Source organism: Ambystoma mexicanum, chromosome 1p (assembly GCF_040938575.1).
Source record: "Ambystoma mexicanum isolate Mex_15411 chromosome 1p, UKY_AmexF1_1, whole genome shotgun sequence".
Lineage (NCBI taxonomy): Eukaryota > Metazoa > Chordata > Amphibia > Caudata > Ambystomatidae > Ambystoma > Ambystoma mexicanum.
This window is the reverse complement of record NC_090921.1, coordinates 61,804,263-61,828,780: the sequence shown is the minus strand read 5'-3', so window position 1 is coordinate 61,828,780 and position 24,518 is coordinate 61,804,263. Positions and strand designations below refer to the sequence as shown.

Here is a 24,518-nt window from a genome sequence, read left to right as displayed (position 1 = left end):
CTCTTTCCAGAATTACCAACATTTGCGTATAGAAATAGCAAATCTTTACGCAAAAGTCTAATAAAAGCAGAGATTTTGTCCCCCAGCAGCTCTACTCAACACAAAGGAACTATTCCGTGCTACAATTGCCAACATAGTGGGAACATTATTAAGGGCAACTACATCACATCCACATTCAGGCAAACATATACAGCTACGTCATTCTTGTACCTGTGATGCCCAAAACGTGGTATACGCATTGAAATGTCCATGTGGCTTCTACTATGTAGGTATGACCACTAGAAAAGCCAAAACTAGATGGACTGAGCACAAGTCCAACATTCGTACAAAAAGCTTAAAATCCCCTGTGGCAGTTCATTTCCTAGAGGCACGACATACAGTGGCACAAGACAATGTGTCATTCTTGAACAAATAACAGCTCCTAGGAGAGGGGGCGATGTACAAAGAAAACTAGCACAACGTGAGATATTGTGGATTGAACTTTTGGACTCTCTTAACCCTCGAGGCATGAACTCAGAGTTTGACCTTATGTGTTTTTTATGAATTCCACCCACCCTGGCGGATTACGAACAGCTACATTGTCAGAACACTACTGTATGCTGTCATTTTGCAAGTTTGTATGTACCTTGGAATGATGTACAATTCTTTTTATGTTGCTGTGTTGTATCACATTTGTTGATCACTTGATGTAATGGCAGAAGTTGTCTAATGTGCATCGAATGAAAATGTCCAATGTCATTCCGTTGAGCGACAGAATTAGGTTACCTTGAAATCCACAGTTACCCACTTATCTACTAATGTGAGATAGGGGCACCCCGCGGTTACTGTTACGTGCCGCGGTAGTGCCCCCACTCACATCCATTTCACCATAATCAGCGAATCACAATAAGGGCCGGGTTTTGTAGTAGGTAGGGGATCTCTCCCTACGTGGCCTATTTGCAATTTTCTGAACTACCAACACTGGTAGGGACATACGAATATTGCTTTGAAATCCTCTGTGAATTCCTCCGAGTCAGATGTGAGAGGGGGGCACAGTACATTTGGAATTGTGTGCTTCCTCTCGGGCACACCTACGAGAATTACCAACTACTTACATTTTCGCTTTCCTATTTATCGAACCTCGGTGCCCTTCGAACTTGGAATTTTCCCTGGTAGGACGTGTCTACACACTCACACTCTAACTTCCCTGCAGCAACGGCGTGGATGGTCGCCATGACTACTGCATGGTGTACCTGCGCCCACACCAACATGGCCGACTCCGTACCGACCTCACGCGCATGCGTGAGGTTGCCGTGACTACAGTGGACGCTGCCGACACTCGGTTAGCCATTTGCTACTGCCATTCGGCCAACGGACACTGCAGCAGCCGGCACGGAGCAACAAGCTTTGCTCTACAGGTGAGCCTCTACTAACCCCCTTATTAACCCTTTTAGCGATCTCATTATGTAGACGCTCCAGGGGACCATATATACCGATGGGCATTTTCTGCGCCTCCTTTTACATTGTGACACTACTTTGGCCCATTGAGGGACCCCACATTGGCCTGAGATCTGCCTCTAGCCTTTGTGCTGCTTTACTATGCACTCTTTCTAAATACTCTTGGGTAATTGACACTATTTGGATTTCTAGGGCTTCTGGAGCCGCTTACTGCCGCTTCCCAGTCTCCGGAGAGCTCCATTCTGAAGACTGCCTGAGTCAATGGAACATGTTAAATAGGACCCTTCAACCATGTGAGTTTAACATTCACAAATGAGATTTCTGGGCTACTAGTTACCGTTGTATTCTCCTTTAAATAGGTCTTGATCCCGGATCACAGCCACCCTCCGGGTAAGGTCAGTGACATTTAATCCTCTTATGTAGACAATTTAGTTTTGGGAATCACCATTCAAAATAAATAGATGAAAATACTTGTCATTTCTAAATTTCCCACAGAGGAAGACTTGAATGAAAGACAAATTACTATTTTCCTGTTTGAACACAAGAACAGTGAAGCCCCACCCTGAAGATGGATCTTTAGGATCTGAACCGCGTTGGTTATTTTTGCAACATCCTTTAAAGGGCTTCCCTGGAGGGTGCTGCCTTCTTGTATAAAAACTCCCACACACTTTCCCAATGGGGATCGTCACACAGATGTCAAGTTGTTTCTAATTGTTATATCTGATTTTGCTTGTTTTTTACAACGCACAGTAACGACTGCATGACTTAATGCAAGTACATGTTATGTGAAACAACCGTATATAATTTATTGTTTGTCAATACATCCTTATGTTGATGTTTTATTTTCATAAAGAAAAGAAAGATGGGTTAATTAAAATGAACTTTATCACTCAACAGTGTTACAGATGTGTTGGTGACATTTCTGGTTACTTTGCCTGTCTGTTCTAAGGATTTATTTGAAGTAACTGCTTCTATATTTATGAAAGAAGTACCATCTCATTGAATGTTATTTATAATAATGTTATAGTTTGATACTTCTCAGTGAATTTACATTACCAATATGGTAAATGAGTGATAGAACGTGTGTTCTCGAAGAGTGCATCTGGGCTTACTGCTTAGCAATAGGCAGTTCTGGCTCTGGTCATGAACAAGGGTGAGCCTGACGAAGGTGGTGCTACATGCATTGGCAGATCTTCGAGGATGTTTATGAGGGAAGAGATGGGGAATGGTGGTACTAGAATGGTGCCCATAGACATGGGCATGTGACATCCCACTGAGGAGTAGGATAGAGGCAGAGTATTGGAAAACTGTGCCAGGACCCTGAGAATGTGCCTTTTGACCGAAGATCTGGGGTTTGCTGACTACTATTATACCTCAGCAGCTGCTGTCATAAACCAAGCCTTGCGCGCGAAGCATGTGGGACCAACAGATCACATGGGGATGGGACGCCAGGCCAAGGATGAGTAGCAAATTACCTGCACCGTGGTCAGTTCTGTGCTCTTCATCAGCATGAGGAGGGCCCATCAAAGTTCCAAATATCCCTGCTTCATTTCTTAAACACATTTAAGGTGTGTGCTGTGAATACAGAGTATGAATAACACAGGACTACATGCACCCGGGATACAAGAAAGAGTATCTGAAGTCAACAGAGTGTGCACCACGGATACAAGAACGAAGTGTGTGGCCACTTGGACATTGATTAACTGATCTGATCTTCCAATGGTGAGGAATCCTAGATTGGGACTATTTAAGAGATTTGAGCAATTACAAAAAAGGAGAAGTCATCACTTTGTTATCACTATTCCTTTATGTAGTGCCTGTTCCGGATTTAGCCCAAACTTGAAAAAAGCCCAAATAAAACTTTCTGGAGCCTTGTATTTTTTCTCTATTCTGTGTTTATACTATATGGCTTTATGCCAAACCAGGAAAGAAAAATAATTCTGCCAGAAATGTGGTTGCTTCTATGTAATGCCTGTTGTCAGTCATTGGGTGACAGAATGTTTTCTCTATTTGATATTTGTATTAATTCCAAATATGCCTTACGGATGTCCAATTCCAGGTCTCGAGAGCCGGAATCCTGGTCGGATTTCAGGATCCCCGTATTAAAATTCATGAGAAGAAATTTGCATAGATTTAGCATCATTGCATCAAATTTAGCTCATAAATGTTATTGAGGGATATCCTGAAAACCCGTAGGATTCTGGTCCTCGAGGCCTGGATTTGGACAATACTGTACTCCATGTCAACAACAATTATAACCAACATTCAACATTACACAAATGATTTCAACAAATTACCAGATTTTTCCTCCAATAAATAATTTATCAGAGAAACATTATTACATTTTCCGCTGATAAATCTGCTATGTGTTTATTGTTTTCACAAAGGAAACTTCTTTGTCAAATAATGTATAAATATGGAGTCACATAATTAAGTATTACACATGTCTCGCTCTCAAATTGCTTACAGTACTGCCTGTTCCTGATTATTCAAGTTATTCCTCAGGGAATTGAATAGTTGTTCAGATAATTTTTGCAGTTGCCTGTACAGCCATGACACAGGCAGTAAAACGATTATTTACAGTTAAGGATGGGAAATGCAGAATCAAATGGCGGTCTCACATTTTTATGCTGAGCGTTATAAGTTTACATCCTATTAATTATTATTATATTTCTTTTGGACTTCAGTGATTCTTGTCAGAAAAAAAGTGAATTTTCTTCTCAAAAATTAATTCTCTAGTTTCTTCTAAGAAAATCTATGAAAAAATAAATATATACTCAAAAGCTGTGCAACTCTATAGGCGGCCTTCATCTCTGGACCATTCATTTACAAAATGTTTATAATTTAAAACCCGGCTTCTCCACTAGGGTTAGTTTTATTTGTATGTTTATTTATTTGAACACGGATGTCAGTTTTGATCAGAAATAACTTTCAATAACAGATTTGGAGGCATTTCCCCAAAGGCTGTCTGCCCAAGCAAAACGATGAGAACTAGTGGTGCATTTGGGTACGTTGTAGAGAGGTTGGTTAGCAAAGTTAAGGACTGGAGGGAGGAAGGGGGAAGAGGAAGGCCAAGGAGCAGGCTCGAGCAGTAGTCAAGTTTGCTGAGCACGAGAATGGAGATTCAAGTTTATGTAGAGTGGTAGCAAGATATTGAAGACATTTCCAAACAGTGGCAGGGATGAATTAATGCGGGTGCAGGTCCCTATTAGAGAGAATCCCATGGTTGCGACCCTTGCCAGAGGGATCCAGAAGGTCCGGTGTTAAGTTGCCAGAAGAGGGAAGGTGAGAGATGACACTGGGAGCCTTTGTTTTTAATCTTGTGTTGCTTTGAAGCACCAGTATGTCTTAAGATGCAATGTTCTTGGCCCCACCAAGGATGCCATTGCTGGGTTACCATTACATTAAGCAATAAGAACATCTATTATTCCAGCACTTAGAGGTGGGATAAATCCAACCTGAAGCACCAGACAAAAGAAAGTTATTGATTAAACGTCAGGAGGGAGGATTTTTGTTTTGGGACTTTGGGCAAACCTGTGACAGCACACGTAACACATGTGCAAAGGGGTACAACAGCACCCAAATAGGACACATGTAAAAAGAGATATGACAGAACTCCAAGCATATTTTTAAAAGAGTATACCAGCACCCACAACTACTGCATGTCAAGAGGGTTGACAGCACACTAAGCACATGAGTGTAACAGACAAACATGTGATATAGGTTTAATGCTTTATGAATATAATTGTTAAGCTATTTATAAATCTGTTGTCATGATTAGCATTTTGGTCTTGCATCTTGTTGGGAATGATATCCGAATTGATGGAATTTTTGTGTTTGCCTTGGTTTATACCTTTATGGTTTTTACCTAAATAAAGTTGAAACTGATCGAGTATAACAGTGTATACAAGGCGCGGTGCGGCACACACACTGCAAATGTGTACAACAAATGGAAGCACACAATTAAGTTAGTGTGAAGACAATGCATATGTGCAATTGTGCAATAACACACACAATGGGCATATGTATTTGGGTATGAAAGCAGACAAATTAGTGAAAAAATTATTTTGAATCTGTGTATATATGCGAGAGTGTTTGACAGAGAGATGGAGATGGACGGAAAGAGGGAGAAAGAGTGAGTGACAGAGACAGAGAGAGTTAGAGAACAGGAGTATGTGTGTGCCAGCATATGTTATTTAAGTGGAGACATTGAAGATTTAAGGTACAATATCACAAGAAAAGCAAGTCGAACTGACTGCTGCTGTTAGAAAGATATTTATGAATTGTGCCCCTTCTTCTTGGTAACCACCATGTTGGTGTATCCTGCAGCAAATCACATGGTGACACGTCAATGAGCCAGTCTGCAGGGATTTTGCAGGGATGTTATGTGCAAAGGTTGAGGGGAACGTACCAAGATATTCTATAAATGTGGAGCACAATCTGACAGTGCACTCACACAGTCTTGCAGAAAACTGAGCAGAAGCGAGACGTGGTGATCTTTACCACATCATCACCACTGCTTTCTGGATGGACTAAACATGGGTCACTGAATATGCCAGAAGACGCTCAGAAAGAAAACAGCTTGACAGCTGTATTGTATTGGAACCCAGGTATGATCATGGTCTCAAATTCCTGATGGGAAATCCTATTTCAACTTCATCAATACATATTGCTGCTATTAACCACGGCAGAAACTTGGGGTGTTTTCCCATCAATTAGAAATTCCCTTGGTCTGTCCTGGATCACACAGTGAATGGGGCATTAATAATCCTTACTACATGATTAGAAGGATCATCGTGGGGTCACAAAGGGCTAGACCTCCTTTTGGCCTGCACATCTCAGGAGGATAGCTCTAGGGCAACGTGCTCGCCTTGGAAGCAAGATGACACAGAGCACCACAGGTTAGAACCCCGGGTCTGCGCTTAGAAACCTCAGGGTATTAAGCGCATTATAAATAACCGATCATATCATAGCACATACATATTTCTAAATGTATTTACATATGTTTATATTTGAGGTGACAAGAAATACTCTCAAGAACCTAAAAAGCTGTGAACCTGTGAGGGGGAATACAAATAATAATAATAACAGCAACTATTATTAGGTTTCTAAATAACATTATTATTTAGCATGCACTACAAGCTGAATTGTATACTGGCGCGTGATGATAGATGCTATCACGCGCCAATAGCAGAGTCTGTTGTGCCATGTTTCACACCTAGGTCTTAGCTGAGTGCTTAACTACCAGAACATAGAAGCTACTTGCCAGATGTTGCTTCTTTCAGTGACCTTCTAGATCACCTTTATATTCGATTCCAAACCGGATAGTCATACAAACGCACCTGTTTTGCATGTGGGGCTCCATCTTCGCGCGTCCTGATGGCCGATGACATAGGTCTCTTCCTCTTGTTTAATGTGCACAGGTGACAGTTCTGGGTTGAGCACAGGTCCTGTAAGTAGTAGAGTACAACATGGAAACACATGTTCAACAAGGGCTTTCTCAGGGGCCTATATACTACTGTCAGCAGGTCTTACTCAGGGGATTTCTACTTTTTTCTAGAACCATTATTTATAAAAATTTCGGCAGACAATTTGTGCATCGATAAAATAGCATTAGAGATAGAGGTACACATGATTACATTTACCAAAGCACAGAAAACCACACCGCAGTACAACACCCATCATTACAGTTCAAGACCGAACATTTGCATTTAGAGTGAAACTAATAAACCATGAAACTCGCTGCAGATATCTCTAGGCCTGGAGTTCACTGGCTGAAATGCAATGAACATCTCCTCAGAATCATTAACCCATATCAATTCCTTTAGCCAGAATTTCCCTTGCAGGGGGCATTGATCTTTCCATATTTTAAAGATACATTGTTCAGAAATTGTACAGAAACATGTTGCGAAAGAATCTTTTGCAACACACCGGGACCCCTCCCCAGATCCCAAAAGACCGCTCAAGGGCATAGACACCAGTTATGCATCTACCACTGGGGACATTGTGCTGTATACCTGACTCCAGATATCTGAGAGCAGAGGGCTCCCCACAGCATGTGGAGATAATTAGCATTAACACCTTTACATCATGGGAAAGCGCCATCTTGATTAGGGTATAATTGTTTTAACATACTAGACAAGTAGTTTAACATTATACTGGATTAGTGTAAGCCTGGTTTTCATGGATACCAGTTTAGTGAGAGCACCCATCTTAGCCCACAGCTCATCTGGGATCTCCATAGCAATTTTGTAGCCCACTTATCCATACTCTTTGCCATTGCCACTGTCATAGAAGTTTTAGCAAGAATCATCGTATAGAGAGAAGCAAGTATCCCCCGGTAGCCATAAGAGTTTGTTACATAGACCAGGAGATCATTTCCCATGGGTTTAATCGGGTAACACTCCCAATTCTGTGACACCGCCACCATCAGCCAATAGAACTGCATGATTTCTGTGAGAGTATCCTTGTGTCCCTCCTTCCAGGATGGCATATTTCAGGAAGCGGCTGTTCAGAAGCAAATCTGCCTGTGTGTTATATCCCACTGTCTCCTAACGCAAGCAGAGTGTGGCGTGCCATGTGGGTCAGAGATCCGGATACTTCCACAGGAGAAGCCATTTATAATAAGGGTCCTGCATGCCTGTTTTTAGAACGATAGCACGGCAAGCCTTTTGAGTGGTCTGCACTGGGTCTTATGGGCAATCATCAGTAACAGAGTTCTAAAATCAGAGGACTCTGCTGTTGACCGCTTCAATTTTACATATGGCGGCACAGTCTCAGTTCCATACCAGTAGGCTGCAAATTGTGCCTCTGATGCCAGCCAATATATTTCAAAGTGTGGGTGCATGAATCCTGTTTCACAGCCACAGCAGAACATTTGCTAACAGATACAGGAGCTTGGGCAGAAGCTTCATCTTTATCTTTATCAGTGCTTGCCTACCAGCAAATAATAGCGGTATATTCTTCTATTTGTTCAGTTTAACAGACACGTAACTCATGTGCCCCATAATTGTTGGCAGATAACACGTATTTACTCCTGGATATCATAACCCCTGGATGTCATACCATGAGGCACCCATTTTAAAGGGTATATTCTCTTGGATTTTGAGGAGCTATCCGTCAACGGAAAGATCTCGCATTTCAAGTAGTTCACTGTAAAGCCTGAGACGTTGCTAAAAATATCAGCCATTATGGGATCTAGGTTCACCTGTGGGTCTCTAATATATAAGAGGACATCATCTGCATAAAACAAGATCAACTCAGGAGGTCACATTATGCAAATCCCACAACACCTATGCCGTTCCCAGATCCTATCAGTCATAGGTTCTATGGCGGGTGCAAAAAGAATAAGTGATAAAGGACAGCCCTGGCGTGTCCCCCTCTCAAGTTCAAACTTCTCTGATGTTACAGTATTGATTCAGACTCGGTCAGTCGGACGTGTATGCAGTAGTTGAATGAATTTCACCATTTGTTCTCCCAAACCGCATGCACGTAAGACTGCCAAAAGGTACTCCCAAGACATATCGAAATATTTTTGTGCATAAAGTGTGACTGCTACTGCCGTTGACTCTGGTGAGATGCAAACCATAACATTAAACAGTCACCGAATATTTAGGGAGGTGGACCTACCAGGGACAAAACCTGGTTGGTCCTTGTATATCTAGAAGGGCATCAATGGCAGGAGTCCATTCGCTATGACCTTCGCATAGATTTTGGTGTCTACATTCATCAGCGATAATTGGTGGTACGAGCCACACTCATCCCTGGGCTTCCCAGGCTTCAGGAGTACAGTAATAACTGCCATTGTAGCATCTCTGGTAGCAGACCATTACCCACAGATTCCTCCCATACACTCAGTCAATAAGGGGAAAGAGTCGTGCCAAATTCTTTGTAAAAGTCAGAGGTGAGTCCGTTCGGGCCCATGGCTTCATTTCGGGGGAGCTCTTCAACTAAGTGCATACTTTCCTCAACAGTAACAAGAACATGAATCTGTATTCTAGCATGGTTACAGACAGCGGGTGATTGCTAATGAGGCATTAACAGGCACTGATTGGACCGAGACAATTTATGGAAGACCTTGTTAATGTCGTGGTCAGTATACCGTAATGTGTTTGTTTTGATCGTCATAAATAAGAGGTTATGTATGCAGAGCCTCTCTCTGTAGTAAGAAGTCTCGATAGCACTCTACCCAGGGATCACCCTCCTCTTACTTCCGGCTGCAGCTGACTTTGCAAAGTATTTCACTTCCCTATTGGCGTGTTCCCTGAATTGTTCTAGGTGTTTCTTTATACTAGCAAGAAAAGCATGGTCTGGGCTTGTCACATATCTGCTCTCTAAATCCCTTAATTTGTGCTCACTCAGTTCCAGATCCCTCCTAACAGTTTTAAACACACCACATTCCCTAGACATGGCCATCGCTCGAATACGGTAAAGGCCTGCTAGAGCTTTTTCCAGCTGATACTGTGTCCTTATCCTTGTGTTTGAAATAGTCTCTGATATCACCTTCTACATCTACTCTAAATGTCAGGTCCTGCAGCACTGCCGACTTAAAGCTTCTGGCTGCACAACCATGTGTCACGTCCCCCAGCCTCATCCATAATAATATAGGTGAGTGTTCGTAGGAGGTGCGTGGTAGTAGGTCAGTCCCCACTACTGCTCCCAAGAGGCCCCACGATAACAGGAAAAGGTCAATTCTAAATGACATATCATGTACGGTAGAGTAGAATGTATATTCTCTGATGCCAGAGATTCCCCTCCAAACATCACATAATTTCAGTTTATCACCTTGGGCCAGAATACTTCTCGCTACTCTGGAGAGTGGTCTGGGAGCAACACCCGTTCTATCTATTCACTGATTGAGTATGGTGTTTATGTCGCCCCCATATGATCGGTTTAAGTGGGAGTATTTCCAGTAGTTCTGTAATAGTGACATACAAGCTAAGGTCATCAAGGTTTGGACCATACGCGTTTACCAGGAGTACTTCAGTATTTGCTAAGTAACAATACACTATGACAAATCTCCCATAAGGCTCTATATGTGTGCTTAACAATATGAATTTAATAGATTTATGGACCATGGTTAGGGTCCCCCTGAACTGAGAAGAGTAAGTTGTGTAGAGCCTATTTGGCCCCCACACTAGTCCCACTCAGAAAAAGGACATTCACTTTATGTCTATTAACGTTGGCAGCGATTCTTCTAGCCTTAGAGTAGTTACCTAGTCCACGGATAGTCCCGCTCATAATTCTAATGTCAGGCACTTTCTAAGAAATAGGGAAGAGAACATCTTGAGCGGGGATAGAACCTATGGTGTACCAAGCGATGTATGATCTGTACCTTAAAGAAAAGACGCAATGTCTGCCAGAAAAAGAATTTGAAATAAATGATTCCCACACAAAACTCCCACCCTACCGTCCCTCATTTCCCTGCCAAACAGGGTGATGTCAATTTCCTTCCTCCCCACCGCATTGTGAACCTCAAAATCAACTTCCCTATAAAATTGACTCATTTGCTGCCTGATGTCGCCGCCTGTAACATGAGGTAAGGCTTCTCCAGTCTGTGTACATACACACCATCTTACGTCTGTAACTATATGCGTATTCTTGCACTTCTCCAATGTACCTTGCACTTCCTGTAACTAGTGCCTAGATGCCTCAGGGGTTTGTGAGCCGAAATAAATGCAAAAAAGTAAATACATAAATAAATTTGCCAACCTTGCTTTGGGGTATCAGCACTTTATCCACCACCCAACCACAACTCTGATCAAGAGACATAGCCATATAATATGTACCCCCTACCAATCTCCTGCCAAGTGACAGGAATAGTAATTATACACAAGGAACAAATTAAAGCACTAAGGATCTTGCAATGGCCCCTCTTAGATATGTACTGGTCACACATTGTGGGTGTCAGCTGAGGCACTTCAAGTCATCAGGGCCGAGCAGACAGGGCCCGTAGCGGACCCACCAGGGAGTGGAATATTGGCCTCTATGAAGGATAAAGCTTCCTCTGACAACGTAAAGAAGTGTGCTCTGCTCCCGTGCTGAACCCTCAGCTGCGTAGGGGAGAGCATTGCTTACTGTGTGGACTTCTCCCTCAAGCTTTTTTATGCCCAAGAAGAATCTCCACTCCAACTGGACAGCAGTAGAAAAATCAGGGTAAACGTGCACAGTACCAAATTCAAAGCACAGCAGGCCATTTTCCCTAGCCAGCTGTAGAATAGTGTCCGGGTCTCTGTAGTTAAGTAATCTCGTGATGACTGGTCTAGGGGGAGCCCAGGTTTTGATCTAGTCATATGCGATCTGTGGGAGCATTCAACTACAAATGTGTCGGAGAAGGACAAGTTCCCTGGCTGATATTTGAGGGGAGTTTCCACTGCAATTTCCATAGGACCATGACCAAATTGTGCTTGTAGCCCTACAATGCGTATATTATTCCTCCTAGATCGAGACTCAAAATCATAAACTTGCATTTTAAGTGATTGAAGGTCGCCTTCCGCCATCCAAGTACGGGTCTCCGCCTCAGTTACCCTGGCACACTCCTACTCCTTTTTTAAATTGAGGGTAGTGATATTCAACGTAATGCCATCAAGTTTGTCATTTACAGAAGCAAACCCCATCCCCATGCTATCTAGGATTTGTTGAAGGTCATGCACATCATGCTCCTGCAGTCTCGGTCGCGACTTACCAGACTGATGTGTAAATGGCTCCATATTGCTTTGCCACTTGGCGCTGCCACTACCCTTCGTCATGGGCGCTACTTCATACACCAGTCCGTTGAGGACTCCCCAAACGTGTTGGATCAGGGCACCCCTGGGCCTATACTCTGCCAGACTCCAAAGAGGGGCAAGAAGCACGAGAGGGCCAAGCTTGGGACCTGCACCAGTTATGGCATTGCAGTATGCATGGCATGGCCCATAGTAGCCGATGCCATCGGCGAGCAAGGACGACTACCTAATGGCCATGTCTGCAGCCATGTTTGCAAAACTAAGGCCTTTCAATGAAGTATGGCAGTCCTCATAATATACAGGTCTGTCCTCCACCAGCAGCAGGGCCCAGCTGCGAAAACGAGTACAGCTCACCCCCAAAGACGTGTACTTCATGTGCCCCACCTTCGGCACCGGTTCCAGAGAGGGCCTGCAGAGCCCCCACACCTGCAGAAGGAACCTGGCAGGAAACCACCACCAGTCACAAATACTCCTCCAAACGATCCACAGGAGGACTATATGCCCGCTGTCCCACAAAGGCCCAGCATGGTCAAGAGGCAGAAGCAGCACCACTGCACTACAGCAACAGTCAATTTCGGATTGATGCAGCGACTGGAGGAATCCTCCCCTTCTGTCCAAAGAGGCTCCACAAATCTCCCAAGGTCATTGTTCTCAGGGATGCAGCACACTGTCTAGCCTCACCAGCTATCAGCTACCCACCACACCTGGCTGCTTTCACCGGGCTTCCATCAGATATCTCTGCCGGGAGCGCAACCCGGACTCTCAGAACAGCACAGCAACTCTTTGGGGCACTCCACTCCAGGATGATGCACTCTGCTTGAGGTTAGCGCTCACTTACATGGCACAGGAACAGTTGTCGTGGTTTGCGAGCACAGAGGCTTAGAAGCATGTAGCCATCTTGTAGGCTGCTCAGCAGAGCCACCTCAGAGATTACTTATTACCATCCATATAGAGCTTTATGGAAAAGCACAAACAGATTGTGCCTGGAGAACACTGGAGTCGAGTCCAAGCAAGATGTAAAGCCTCTTCGGGAGGAGGACAATGTTTTGCATCCTAGGCAGCCAGTGATGCCCACATACTGCTACCTCCTAAGCGCTTCATCCTCCAGAACCACCAAGCCTTTTCTCTGCTGTATGAACCCCTCGATACATGATACTGAGGTTCTGGGCTGACAATATGGGTTATCAAACCATTCCTACTCAAGAGACAACATCCTTAGAGATTAATGAGATATACGCAGGTTGTCTTTCTTAAAGGTACAACTGACTGCACTCAATAGTGAGATAGTGACTATCTGGTGGCTCGTCAGAGAACATAAATGGAAACTTGATGAAGAAGCTGCATAGTAACTAGTAACTAAGCATGCCTTTGAACTAGTCATAGTCCCATGCACGTAAACAATGAGACTTAATAATACTAGTTTGGCAGTAGAAAGCTCCTGCTACAAGCAGATTTGTATAATTCAGCAGGTCCTTGCTGTAATATTTGTTATTGAGACCTGTCTCACTGACAATAGCTCATCAGTCCTATAACCTGCATGGTTCCTAAGGCCATCATCAAATCCTTGCATAGAGAACATAGAGAGCTACAGCCTGGAGCAGGCTTGGCAGTCATTTGCAAGAAGGCACCCTCTAATAAACTGGACTATGGCTGGAGAGACTCTTCGGTTAAAATACAATTTCTTCAATCATATCAACATCCAAATACTACTCTGCTCCCATCCGCATGACCCATAAAAGCCTTTTGCACCTTGACTCAATCTCATTTCTTTTAGCCTAGGTCCATACCAAAGACTGGGTAATGTGATCCCCACTGTTTCCTCCACTGGTTACTTGTAGATCCATTGCTGACAATTGCCTCCTCTCCCTGTTATCTCTCTACTCCCTTGTTTCTCAGCTCCCTGACCTTGTTCTTGACCCTATGATTGTAAAGCGCTTCATTCCTTCTCCAAGCTACGTCTGCGCTCAATAAATACTCTAATAATAATACTAATCATCCTCCTCATGGGATTTAGGTGCTCACCATTTATTCATCTTAAGACATTTTAATATTTGGCTTCTGGATTTCTGCACATCTACCATCCCATGACATTTCCTCACTTATGAGCTACCCCTCCAGCAAAAACACCACAGGAAAATAGATGGACTTTATCTTATGTAAATATATGGCCATTAAATGAAGGGCCATGTCTTGAACCGGTCTTATGGTGAGACATTTTTTCATTCAGAGTGAAATTCCAGATAAAAAAGATGTAAAGATCATGTTCTCATCATCCTGGCGTCATAGATCAGAAGGCCATCCATGTTCCTCTTGCAATCGAGAATCTGGTGTTGAATGTTGAAAATTGCAACACAAAAGCAATTACCAAAACGTTGGCAGTCATCAAATTAAGAAATGATCACTCTTGTTAAATATGGACAAACTCAGGCTACAAAAAGAAAAAGGGTTCCCGATTTACCAGTTGCACATGTTTTTCATGAGAACACCTGAAGGCACCTCCTCTTCAATGAAACGCATGTACTTGTATTCTTATCTGAAGAAGCCCCACGTGCCATTTAGTCAAATAATGTTTCAGGACTTAGTCCCTCCCACTGATCAAAAATTTATTTTTTAATATGTTAACTGTAAACAGCTGTGATCCTTTGCGACTGGCTAACAGGACGAGCCATTCAGTGCTACTTTGGAGAATAGGTCAGGAGTGTAAGGGAGGCATGGTATCATAAGTATGACTGCCACAAGAGATTCAATTTGTAAAACCTTTATTCAACTTTCGGGGTTTCGAAAAACTCCTACTTTGCCCTATAGCTATGATGGAAGTAGTCTCTACCATCAAATAAAGAAAACACCGTCCTAGTCCGTTTCTGTCAAATCAAAATGATCTCTACTAACAACACCTAATGCCTGCCTTATTTCTCATACATAAAGTGTGTAAAAGGGAATATATATGCAAAGGAAAATCAGTTTTAGAAAATAAAGAATCAATGTGGCTGAGTCAGCTCTCCTCTCCACGTTGGACAGCACGGAGTAAGGCGGTCCCCGTTGACAGGGGCTCAGGTTCTTAAAACAAAGGCAGTTCAAAACATGGATTAAGGCCCGTCTGGCCTTGCACGTTAAAGTCTCTAATTCCCACTTTCACAAGTTCCTTTGTAATTCAACAAAAAGTGCACGTAGATCTCCCTCCGTCAGGCTCTGACCTTTCAATCACAGCACTTGCAGGGGTTCCCTTCCTCAAGCTACATTCACATACTTTAGGGGTTCCCTTCCCCTAACTTATCGCACTTTCAGTCTCTCTCAGTCGTGCTCAGACCTTTTCCTGATGTCGGAGACTTTCGAATGTATGAGGCTTTTACTAAAATCCTCTGCAAGACCACTTCGACTTTACCTTCTGCTCATACTCTTGTGTTCTTTTCTCCATTGTCTCTTGGTCTGCGTAGCTCAATATCATATACACAAAAGTTCAACATTCACATTTTACTTCCCCTTTTTCCCGGTGTTAATCTTGATTTTACGCCTTTTAAAGTTCACTCACTTTGTCACTTTATAACAGAACATTTCACCTTTTGCAGATTTTCGAGTGGGCTACTTCCTTTCGCCGGACCACTATGCGACTCTGTATCACTGGCTAACGGGTTATAAGTAATTTAAAGTTCACCAAAGGTCTACCTTCCTTTGCATCTCATCCACACGCGTGCAGCCTTCAATTATGAGATAGACTGTTGCAACTTCAATCTTCTCTTAGAAGATACCAGTCTTTCATATTGCTCACCAACTCACTGGCTGTGCACCTTCCTTTCTTGTCTTCACGGTTTGAATTTACAGTTCAAGGTTAGTACCACAGACTTGGCCTCACCTCCCCAACTCTGTCGTTCACCCGGGAGGGTCACTGGCAGCCTTGAAACACAATGCAGTCTTCTTGTCTAGTATTTGGCCTTCTCCACATATCTTTCACGGATCTTTGGCGGTAACACCCTGCAGGGAACACCTGGGATTCTCTACCCTTTGCTCAAGAAGGAAAGGAACCATTTTAAAATTAGAGCCTGTCCCTCGGTCTGTCGCTCTGTTCCAGTAGGTTCGCCTTCGCCCCAGAAGTTCTGCTCGTGATCGTGTTCCATCTTGCTCAGAGTGTGTCTCTATGTTCTGTTATTATCCGTGTGGGGAGAGCGAATGGGTATCAGATGTAGGTGATTAAAGTCAAGTGCCTGACACGATTATCGGGACATGTCGAATAAGATATGTACGGGTTAGCCTTGTTACTCTCTTCCTCGGTCCAGTGTTTGTGTATAAAAGGGAGGGGGTTGGGACATTGGAGAATCCTATAAAATAGGATCGGTCATGGGTACGGGAAAGGGCGGAATACCGCGTCTCACCATCAGTCGTCTTACCCCCATCCCCCGAAGACCCCTCACCCAGGTGATCCTCTCGCACTTATCCACCCCCAAGGTCTGGATCCAAAGGCGATGGCCGTGCCTAGGCCACCTGAGAGAGAGATCCCCGGGGACTTGTAGGTGAGACAACCTTTGGTTTTGAACTTTCTGAAAATACTCAACTGGCAACAGCCCACATCACCCCCCTGAACAAAGGCACCAAATGTAGTGGGTACCGCATATATGACAGGAATTCATTTTAGAATTTGGACCCTCCCTACAGGTCTGGAAGAAGAGCTTGACGAGTGACAGCTTTCACGCCCGAAGGCCGGCCGCCTTGATAATTCTCAACTTAACATACAGAATATATGCCCATCATCTGAAGTACACAGGTTCTGTCACAACACAAAGGTGATCATAAGACTCCTGTCTAGAACGCAGGGCCTCAGTGCAGTTCTACTAAACTTTTACAGGCTCCAATTTTAAAATGGTTCCTTTCCTGCAATAGCTGCTTCTTGCGGATTAGTTTAGCTAAAACGGATACTTCCATGTAGCTCACGGTCCCTGGAGAAGCATGTCAGGCAACCCATCACTGCAAGTGCTTCTGGAGACCAGCTTTCTTCGATAGAACAGGAGAGACCCAGTCCAGTGCCTTCTTCCCATGACCCAGTTGGATCATCATAGTTACACTCCCTCGAGATTCCCTGACCTGAGGAACCAGGTTGCTATCAATACATAGATCCTCCTCCAAGAACACGAGAATACTGCAAAACCAAGAGAAATGGCTGTCAGCGGCATCTGTGACCACTGGTTGGGCAAATCTTTAAAGAGGTGTGCAGTCATAATATCGAGAAAAAAAATGTCAAAAGACAAAAATGTCGGAAAAAAAAAGTTTAATATTTTATTTTTTTATTTATATATATTTTTTGGGTTTAGTAAGTAAAAAAAAGGGGTAAAATAAAAACAAATAGAAAAAAGGGGCTGTGGGGGGAAAGCCCCCCATTTCGAATAAAAAACGTAATGAAAAAGAAATTAGACTTTTTTTTCTCGATATTTTGACTTTCGACATTATTGTTTCGATGTAATGACTATAAACCCTTTAAAGAAGCAGTCCAGATTGTGGGAAGACAAATCTAATTCTTTGTTGTAGGTTTCTTTTTTCTTCCGTTTTAGGATGGACAGTTATACAGATGAATTACAAAATTAACACAAATTATACTATGACACTGCGGCTGTTAGGGGTGCTGGTGCAACAGCAAACATTATGAGGTATATAACAAAGTCCCCTGCTTGGCCTTGTGAGCCGGCTGAACAGCGACTCTAGGAGATGTGTCACCTCCTCAGCCTCAGGATGCTGGTCCCAGAGGACTACACTGTGGCCTTGTTACTTAGCAGTCATATGGAGACTTGTAGGGGCTTGGGATGCTTGGGAGGTTCTAGAGTGGCAGGCAGTTGGAGATGTGAGCGAAGAGGCGAAGGAGGCAGGGGCCCCATTCAACCATGTGGTGCACGCAAGTACTGCACCTTCAATAAATCAGAGTGCTTCTGATGTCCTCCTTATAATAATGGTGACGAGGATGTCTTGGGGGGCCCCAGAGCACCATCCTCCCTTCAGAGAATTATCTACCATTTTGGAGCAGGACTGTCCAAGTGGGTGGGACCCGACTGATATGCACATGGATATTTTGCCTCTGTGAAAGGTACAGGAAGCTAAAACATGGACCCTCCCGAGTGGGCACCTTCCCATAGAATGGGTTCTTGGTAGAGGGGCTCCCAGACCTTACTGTAAAACAATCATCTGAAAGAGGTCAATGAAAACCAGGACTTGTACACTCAGCAATGTTATTGGATACCTGCAATGTAGTCAGGGCTGCGCTCTTCTTCAGCAGTATGACGAGGGCTCACCACAGTTCCAAGCACCTCGGTTTCATTTCTCAAGCACATTTCATGATATGAATATTCTGAAAAAGATAACAAAACTCTATTATTAAGACAGTACATTTGAAAGAGGTGTAGATCTTAGACACATACATTTAACAAACTGTTTACTGTTCCAGCAGGGCTGGCAAACATACTTGACTGGTGCAGTTTAAGAGTGGGCAGTCTGTTTTTTAGTTATTATTTTACTATTGTGGGCATCCTGTTCTTTGGCCTTTTTTTTTATCTGGCCCCGTCCTCATTTATAGCAAGAGTAGAGAGACATTATGGGCTCTGAATGCTGGCATATATGAGGGGACAGAGAAGGAAATGGACAGGTAACGAGAGAACTAGGTGAAGGAGCAGAAAAAGAAGTGGACAAAAAGGTAAGAGGGAGCTCCGAGAGTGAGCAACATTAATATTACAGTGAAAAGAGAAGGGAGTGAGATGGAAGGATAAAATAAAAGAAATTGGAACATGGTGGTTGAGAGGCAGGCAAAAAGTGACACAGAAGGACTGCTTTTTGCATGCAACTGAGCATGTGTGGGACGTTCGGCACTCCCTCAACAGGGATAGTCATCAAGCGCTCCACTGCAACTTCAAAGGTGCAGCTGTATTAACTGGCTAGGGTTCGTTTGCTGATGACTCCAGCATCCAAGGGTCAAGGAAGGAACAAGTTACTTACCTGTAACTGTTGTTCTCCAGCATGGGTCTGGCATGGATTCACATGCTCATGAATATTCCCTGTCGTCAGGCTGGGAATCCTCGGTAAAGAAAAAACCAGTATCAGTTTCGTTTCTGATCTGTCTTTCGTAGTAATAACCAATCACTGGTCTCTGCGTCATACTGACCACAGCCAATGACTGCCCTCTACCTAAGCACCGCCTCTGGCAGCCATCTTCAGATTTGGAAGCACGTAAAAGTGGCAGTATGACCAAGTGAAGAGCCGCAGAGGGGTAGGCGGGAGGGTTCGCATGTGAATCCATGCCAGACCCATGCTGGAGAACAACAGTTACAGGTAAGTAACTTGTTCCTTCTCCAGCATGGGGTCTGGCATGGATTCACATGCTCATGAATAAAGAATACATAGCAGTACACACATGCACAACCACGGGAGGTGGCAAAGGCTCAACATTAAGCATTACATCAAACTCAACATTAAGCATCTTACCTCCTCACCAGGCTCACCTCAGGCGAACAGGTTGCGCAGCACTGCTTGGCCGACCCTGGACTCCTCCCTGGAATCCCGGTCGACGCAGTAGAATTTCGTGAAGGTGTGCGTCGACCTCCACGTAGCAGCCCTGCATATGTCCAGCAGGGGCACACCAGAAAGGAACGCCGTGGTAGCTGCGATCGCTCTGGTGGAATGGGCTCTCGGACGGCCAGGCAGCGGTCGGTTTGCCAACCGATGACAGTACATGATACAGCCGGAGAGCCATCTGGAAATGGAAGCCTTCGAGAGAGCCTTCCCCTGATTGACAGGTCCAAAGTTCACAAAGAGTTGTGACGTCTTCCGAAAACACTTCGTGCGGTCCACGTAGAACTTCAGCGCTCTAGCCACATCCAGCGAGTGCAAAGTCCTCTCAGCCGGCGACGAAGGCGACGGGAAGAACACAGGCAACACCAAGGGTTCGTTGAGATGGAAGTCCGACGGTACCTTGGGCATGAAGGAGGGGTGCGTCCTGAGCACTACCCTCGTGTCGTGGAAAGTCAAGTACGGGGCCTTGCAGGAAAGGGCCTGGATCTCTCCCACTCGTCGTGCGGAGGTGATGGCCACAAGAAAAGCTGTTTTCCACGATAGAAACTTCAACGGGGCCGAGTGCAGAGGCTCGAACGGAGGTCCCATGAGCTTGGTCAGCACCACGTTGAGCTCCCACGCCGGGGCCGGAGCCTTCACCGGCGGGAACGATCTGAACAGTCCCTTCATGAACTCTTTCACCAGACGATGAGACCACAAGGACGTCCGCCCCGTGGTTCTGGTGTATCGGGAGATCGCAGCAAGATGAATCTTGATGGACGCGTGTGCCAGACCAGCTTTGGCCAGCGTCAGCAGGTACGGCAGTACTTGGGGAGCCGTAATCCGTAGAGGGTTAATCTTCTGTGCGTGGCACCAGACAGAGAACCTCTTCCATTTGTGTCCGTAGCATTTAAGAGTCGAGGACGCCCTGGCCTTTGCAAGAACCTCTCTGCAATCGGCCGGTATGTCGTATCCTCCAAACTCTAGCGCTGCAGGAGCCAGGCCTGCAAGTTCAGCGACTTCGGGTCGTGGTGGAGGATGGCGCCTCCTTCCCTGGAGAGTAGATCCGCGTCCGCCGGCAGCTTGATCGGCGGGGACGCTGACAAGTCCAGCAAGTCCGGGAACCATATCTGCCTCGGCCACGCAGGTGCGACGAGGATCATCCTACACCGTGACCTCTTGAGCTGGTTGACGAGCCGGATTAGCAGAGGCAAGGGAGGGAACGCGTAGAGGAACAGGCCCTCCCAGGGGAACGAGAAAGCATCGCCCATGCTCCTCGTCTGGGGAAACCTGCTGGCGAACCTCCGGCACTTGGTGTTCGTCGCCGTCGCAAACAGGTCGATCTGGGGTGTGCCCCACCGTCGGAAGAGGCGATCCACCAGATCCTGCCGTAGTTCCCACTCGTGGCACGAGCGCAGCTCCCTGCTGAGTGAGTCGGCGATGGTGTTTTTTATCCCTGCCAGATGAAACGGCACCAGAAAAATCCCTTGGGCGACGGCCCAATGCCACAGGTCCTGCGCCTCCTTGGACAGCGCTGGGGACCTGGTTCCGCCCTGTTTCCTGATGTAAAACATGGTGGTGGTGTTGTCGGTGAAGATCCTCACCACCTTGCCCTTGAGGGACGGAAGGAAGGACCTGAGGGCCCAAAACACTGCACGGAGCTCCAGGACGTTGATATGCAGGGACTTCTCCGTCGGGAGCCAGAGTCCCCTTGCGTGCAGATTTTCGGTGTGCGCTCCCCACCCTTCCAGGGAGGCATCCGTGGTCACAGTCTCCTGGTGGGCTGGGGTCTGGAAGTCCATGCCCGCCGTCAGATGCGCGCGGGTGCCCCACCACCGTATCGCTCGTCGGAAACTCTCGTCGAGCTTGATCCTTTCCTCGAAGCTGCCCGTCGTCTGGATCCAGCTCGCATCCAGGAATTCTTGCAACGGGCGCATCCGGAGCCTGCACATGGGAATGAGGTAGATGCAGGAAGACATCATCCCGAGGAGGGACTTGATGGACCTCACTTTGGCCGCGTCGGCCACCAACATCCGTTGCACCTTGCCCAAGATGGTCCTGGTCCTCTCCTCCGACGGGGAGGCCAGAAGGGACACTGTGTCGAGCCTCGCTCCCAGAAACAGTGCGACTTGCGCGGGCACCAGGTGGGATTTGGCGTAGTTCACGGAGAATCCCAGGTCCGTGAGGAGTTGGACGGTCCTTGCCGTGTGGACCACGGCGAGCTCCCTCGTCTTGGCGCGGATGAGCCAGTCGTCCAGGTAGGGGTAGACGTGAATCCCCTCGCGGCGCAGCTGCGCCGCCACCGGTGCGAGGCACTTGGTGAATACCCTGGGTGCCGACCGTAGTCCGAAGGGAAGGGCTTTGAACTGGTAATGACGCCCCTGGACCACGAACCTGAGGAATTTTCGGTGCCCCTTTAGGATGGGAATGTGGAAGTAGGCATCCTCCAAATCCAACGACGATAGGAAGTCTCCTTCCTCCAGCTGACCCAGGACGTGCTGGAGGGTGACCATCCGGAACTTCTGCGCCTTGATGAACTTGTTCAGACGTCGCAGGTCTAGGATGGGGCGCCATCCTCCCGTCTTCTTCTTCACGAGGAAGTATCTCGAGTAGACTCCGGAGCCCCGAAGCCTCTTTGGGACGAGTTCGATGGCGCCCTTTCTGAGCATCGCCTTTACCTCCAGGAGAAGTTGAGGGACGTGAAGTTCTTTCCTGGCCACGGGGGGGACGCGCGGGCACCTTGTTTGAAACTCGAGCGCGTGGCCCCGGGCCAGGGCGTCCAGCACCCAACGGTCGGTGGAGATGGACTCCCACACGCTGACGAAGCCCGCCAGCCGGCCTCCCACCGGGGTGCTTCGGTGGGGGCCCGACCCCACGGCCGGTTCAATCCTGCTTGGACGCGGCCTTGCCGCCTTGACCTCCTTGGCGACGACGGCGGGGTCCGCTAGACTTGCCTCGTCCTCTGTAGGCCTCTTGCGACGACGAGCGGGCCGCTTGACGGTAGGAAGCGAAACCGCCGCCGGAACCTTTGGAGGCGCCCTTGCCTCCGCCGCTCCGAAAGGGCGTCCGTCGTTGCTGCAGAACTCCAAGGGCCCGGGCCGTCTCAGTATCCGCCTTGATGGCCTGAAGGGAATCGTCCACTGTCTTCCCAAACAGGTTGTTCCCGTCGAAGGGCATGTCCAGGACTCTGGTCTGGACGTCCTGCCGGAAGTCCGTAGCTTTGAGCCATCCACGACGTCGAAGGCAAACGCCGTTGCCCAGCTGGCGGAACCCAGTGTCGGCGATGTCCGTCGCCACGGTGATGGCGTGGTCCGAGGCCACCTCACCTTCCTGCAGGATCTCCAGGGCCTCCGCCCTCTTGTCGTCCGGCAGAAAATCCAGCAGGGGAGCTATCTTGTACCACAGCTCCCTGTCGTAGCGAGCCACGATAGCCAAGGCGTTGGCCGCTTTAATCGTCGTCGCTGCCGACGAGATGACTCTACGTCCCATAGCATCCAATTTCTTTCCCTCGCCGTCCGGCGGGGAAGTCGATGTGGAGGCCGCACCCCCCCCCCGCTTTCTTCCTGGCTGCCGCGGAGACGACGGAATCCGGGGTAGGCTGCGCCCGGAGGCATAGGGGGGCCGTGTCAGGGACCCGGTACTTTTTCTCGTACCGGTCTCTTCTAGCTGGCGTCGTGGAAGGGTTCTTGAGGAGGGAAAGGCCCTCATCCCAAATGTCGTCCAACAGAGGCACTGCGAGGACCGTCTTCCTCTTGGCCTCGCGCCGCTGATAAAGGAAGCCTTCCTTTTTCTTCTCCTCAGGGCAGAGTTGGGAAAGCTCGGAAGCCCTGGAGATCATGGAGTGGAAAGATCCGATCTCGTCGGGCGGAGAAGCCCTGGTGGGAGGCGACGACGGAATATCCTCGTCGTATGCCTCGTCGTCCGTACCCGTCGCTGCCGTGTCAGTCCCCGTATCATCCCCTCGGGTGGATGGGGAGGAGGGCTGGACGGGGCGCGACGGTTGAAAAGGAGGTGGTGGATGGATCCTTCTTTTGTTGGTAGGGGGAACACCAGAAGGTCCCGGTTCTGGATCCCCCGACGGGAGAGGTTCCTCCGTCGGTAACGGTAGCCTCGTCCTTATCTCGGAGCATAAGGACTGTATGGCCAACAAAATGGCCGCCGAGTTGTCTTGCGGCGCTGGCAGAGGGGAATCCGACGGGCGAGCAGGGGCCCCGTCGGTATCCTCGACGATGTCGTCGTCGTCACCTGCGTCGGGGTCCATTCCGACGGGCTGGCCTTCTTCCACGCCTAGGCCGTGGCTTAAGACCTCGATCAGCTCCTCTTCTGAGGTTGAGGCCGAATCTACGACGACGCCCTGCCCCCCCTTCTTCTTCCCCACGGAGGGTTTCACGGGGGTCCTATCGATGGGCACAAAAGAAGACTCCCTCCGAGGAGGCAGGGAGATTCTGGGCCCTGAGGTCGCCACCACTGGTGCAGCCTCCACAGGCTGGGCCAGGGCCGCCGCGACCGTTTCGATAGAGGGCTTGGTCGGATGGATCAAGGCCTTCACCACCCTAGGTGCGCTCACCGCCTTATCCTTGAGGGAGGGGGCACTGCCACGCTCCTCCTCTGCCTTAGAGCTCGACCGGGGCCTCTCCAGGAGCTTCGCCGGGTGCTCGGCCTTCCTCTTACCCGACCCAGAGCGTTGGCTCGTGGTTGATGGTCCTGGGGAGGGTGTGCCCTGCCTGGCGCCCGTAGAGCCCGACCGTTCGGCGCTCCCGGTGCCAGCGGACTCGCGGTGCTTGGCCTTATGTTGGGCCCCCGTCGCCGGGGCGCCCTCAAAGGTCTTAGAAGACCGCT

The 24,518-nt window shown here is 47.2% G+C and overlaps 1 protein-coding gene across 4 annotated transcripts in view; it reads right to left on the bottom strand.

Annotated features, from left to right (window-relative positions):
* The window catches only part of LOC138566119 (zinc finger protein 467-like), a 158,805-nt gene that overhangs the window by 35,530 nt on the left and 98,757 nt on the right, over positions 1 to 24,518 (bottom strand). For all 4 annotated transcript variants that reach the window (XM_069643135.1, XM_069643129.1, XM_069643142.1 and 1 more), the window contains 2 exons: positions 18,379 to 18,486; positions 6,780 to 6,887 (listed from right to left, as the gene is read on the bottom strand). In XM_069643135.1, the coding sequence (XP_069499236.1) occupies positions 6,780 to 6,887; positions 18,379 to 18,486 (216 nt within the window). The remainder of the gene's footprint in view (positions 1 to 6,779; positions 6,888 to 18,378; positions 18,487 to 24,518) is intronic.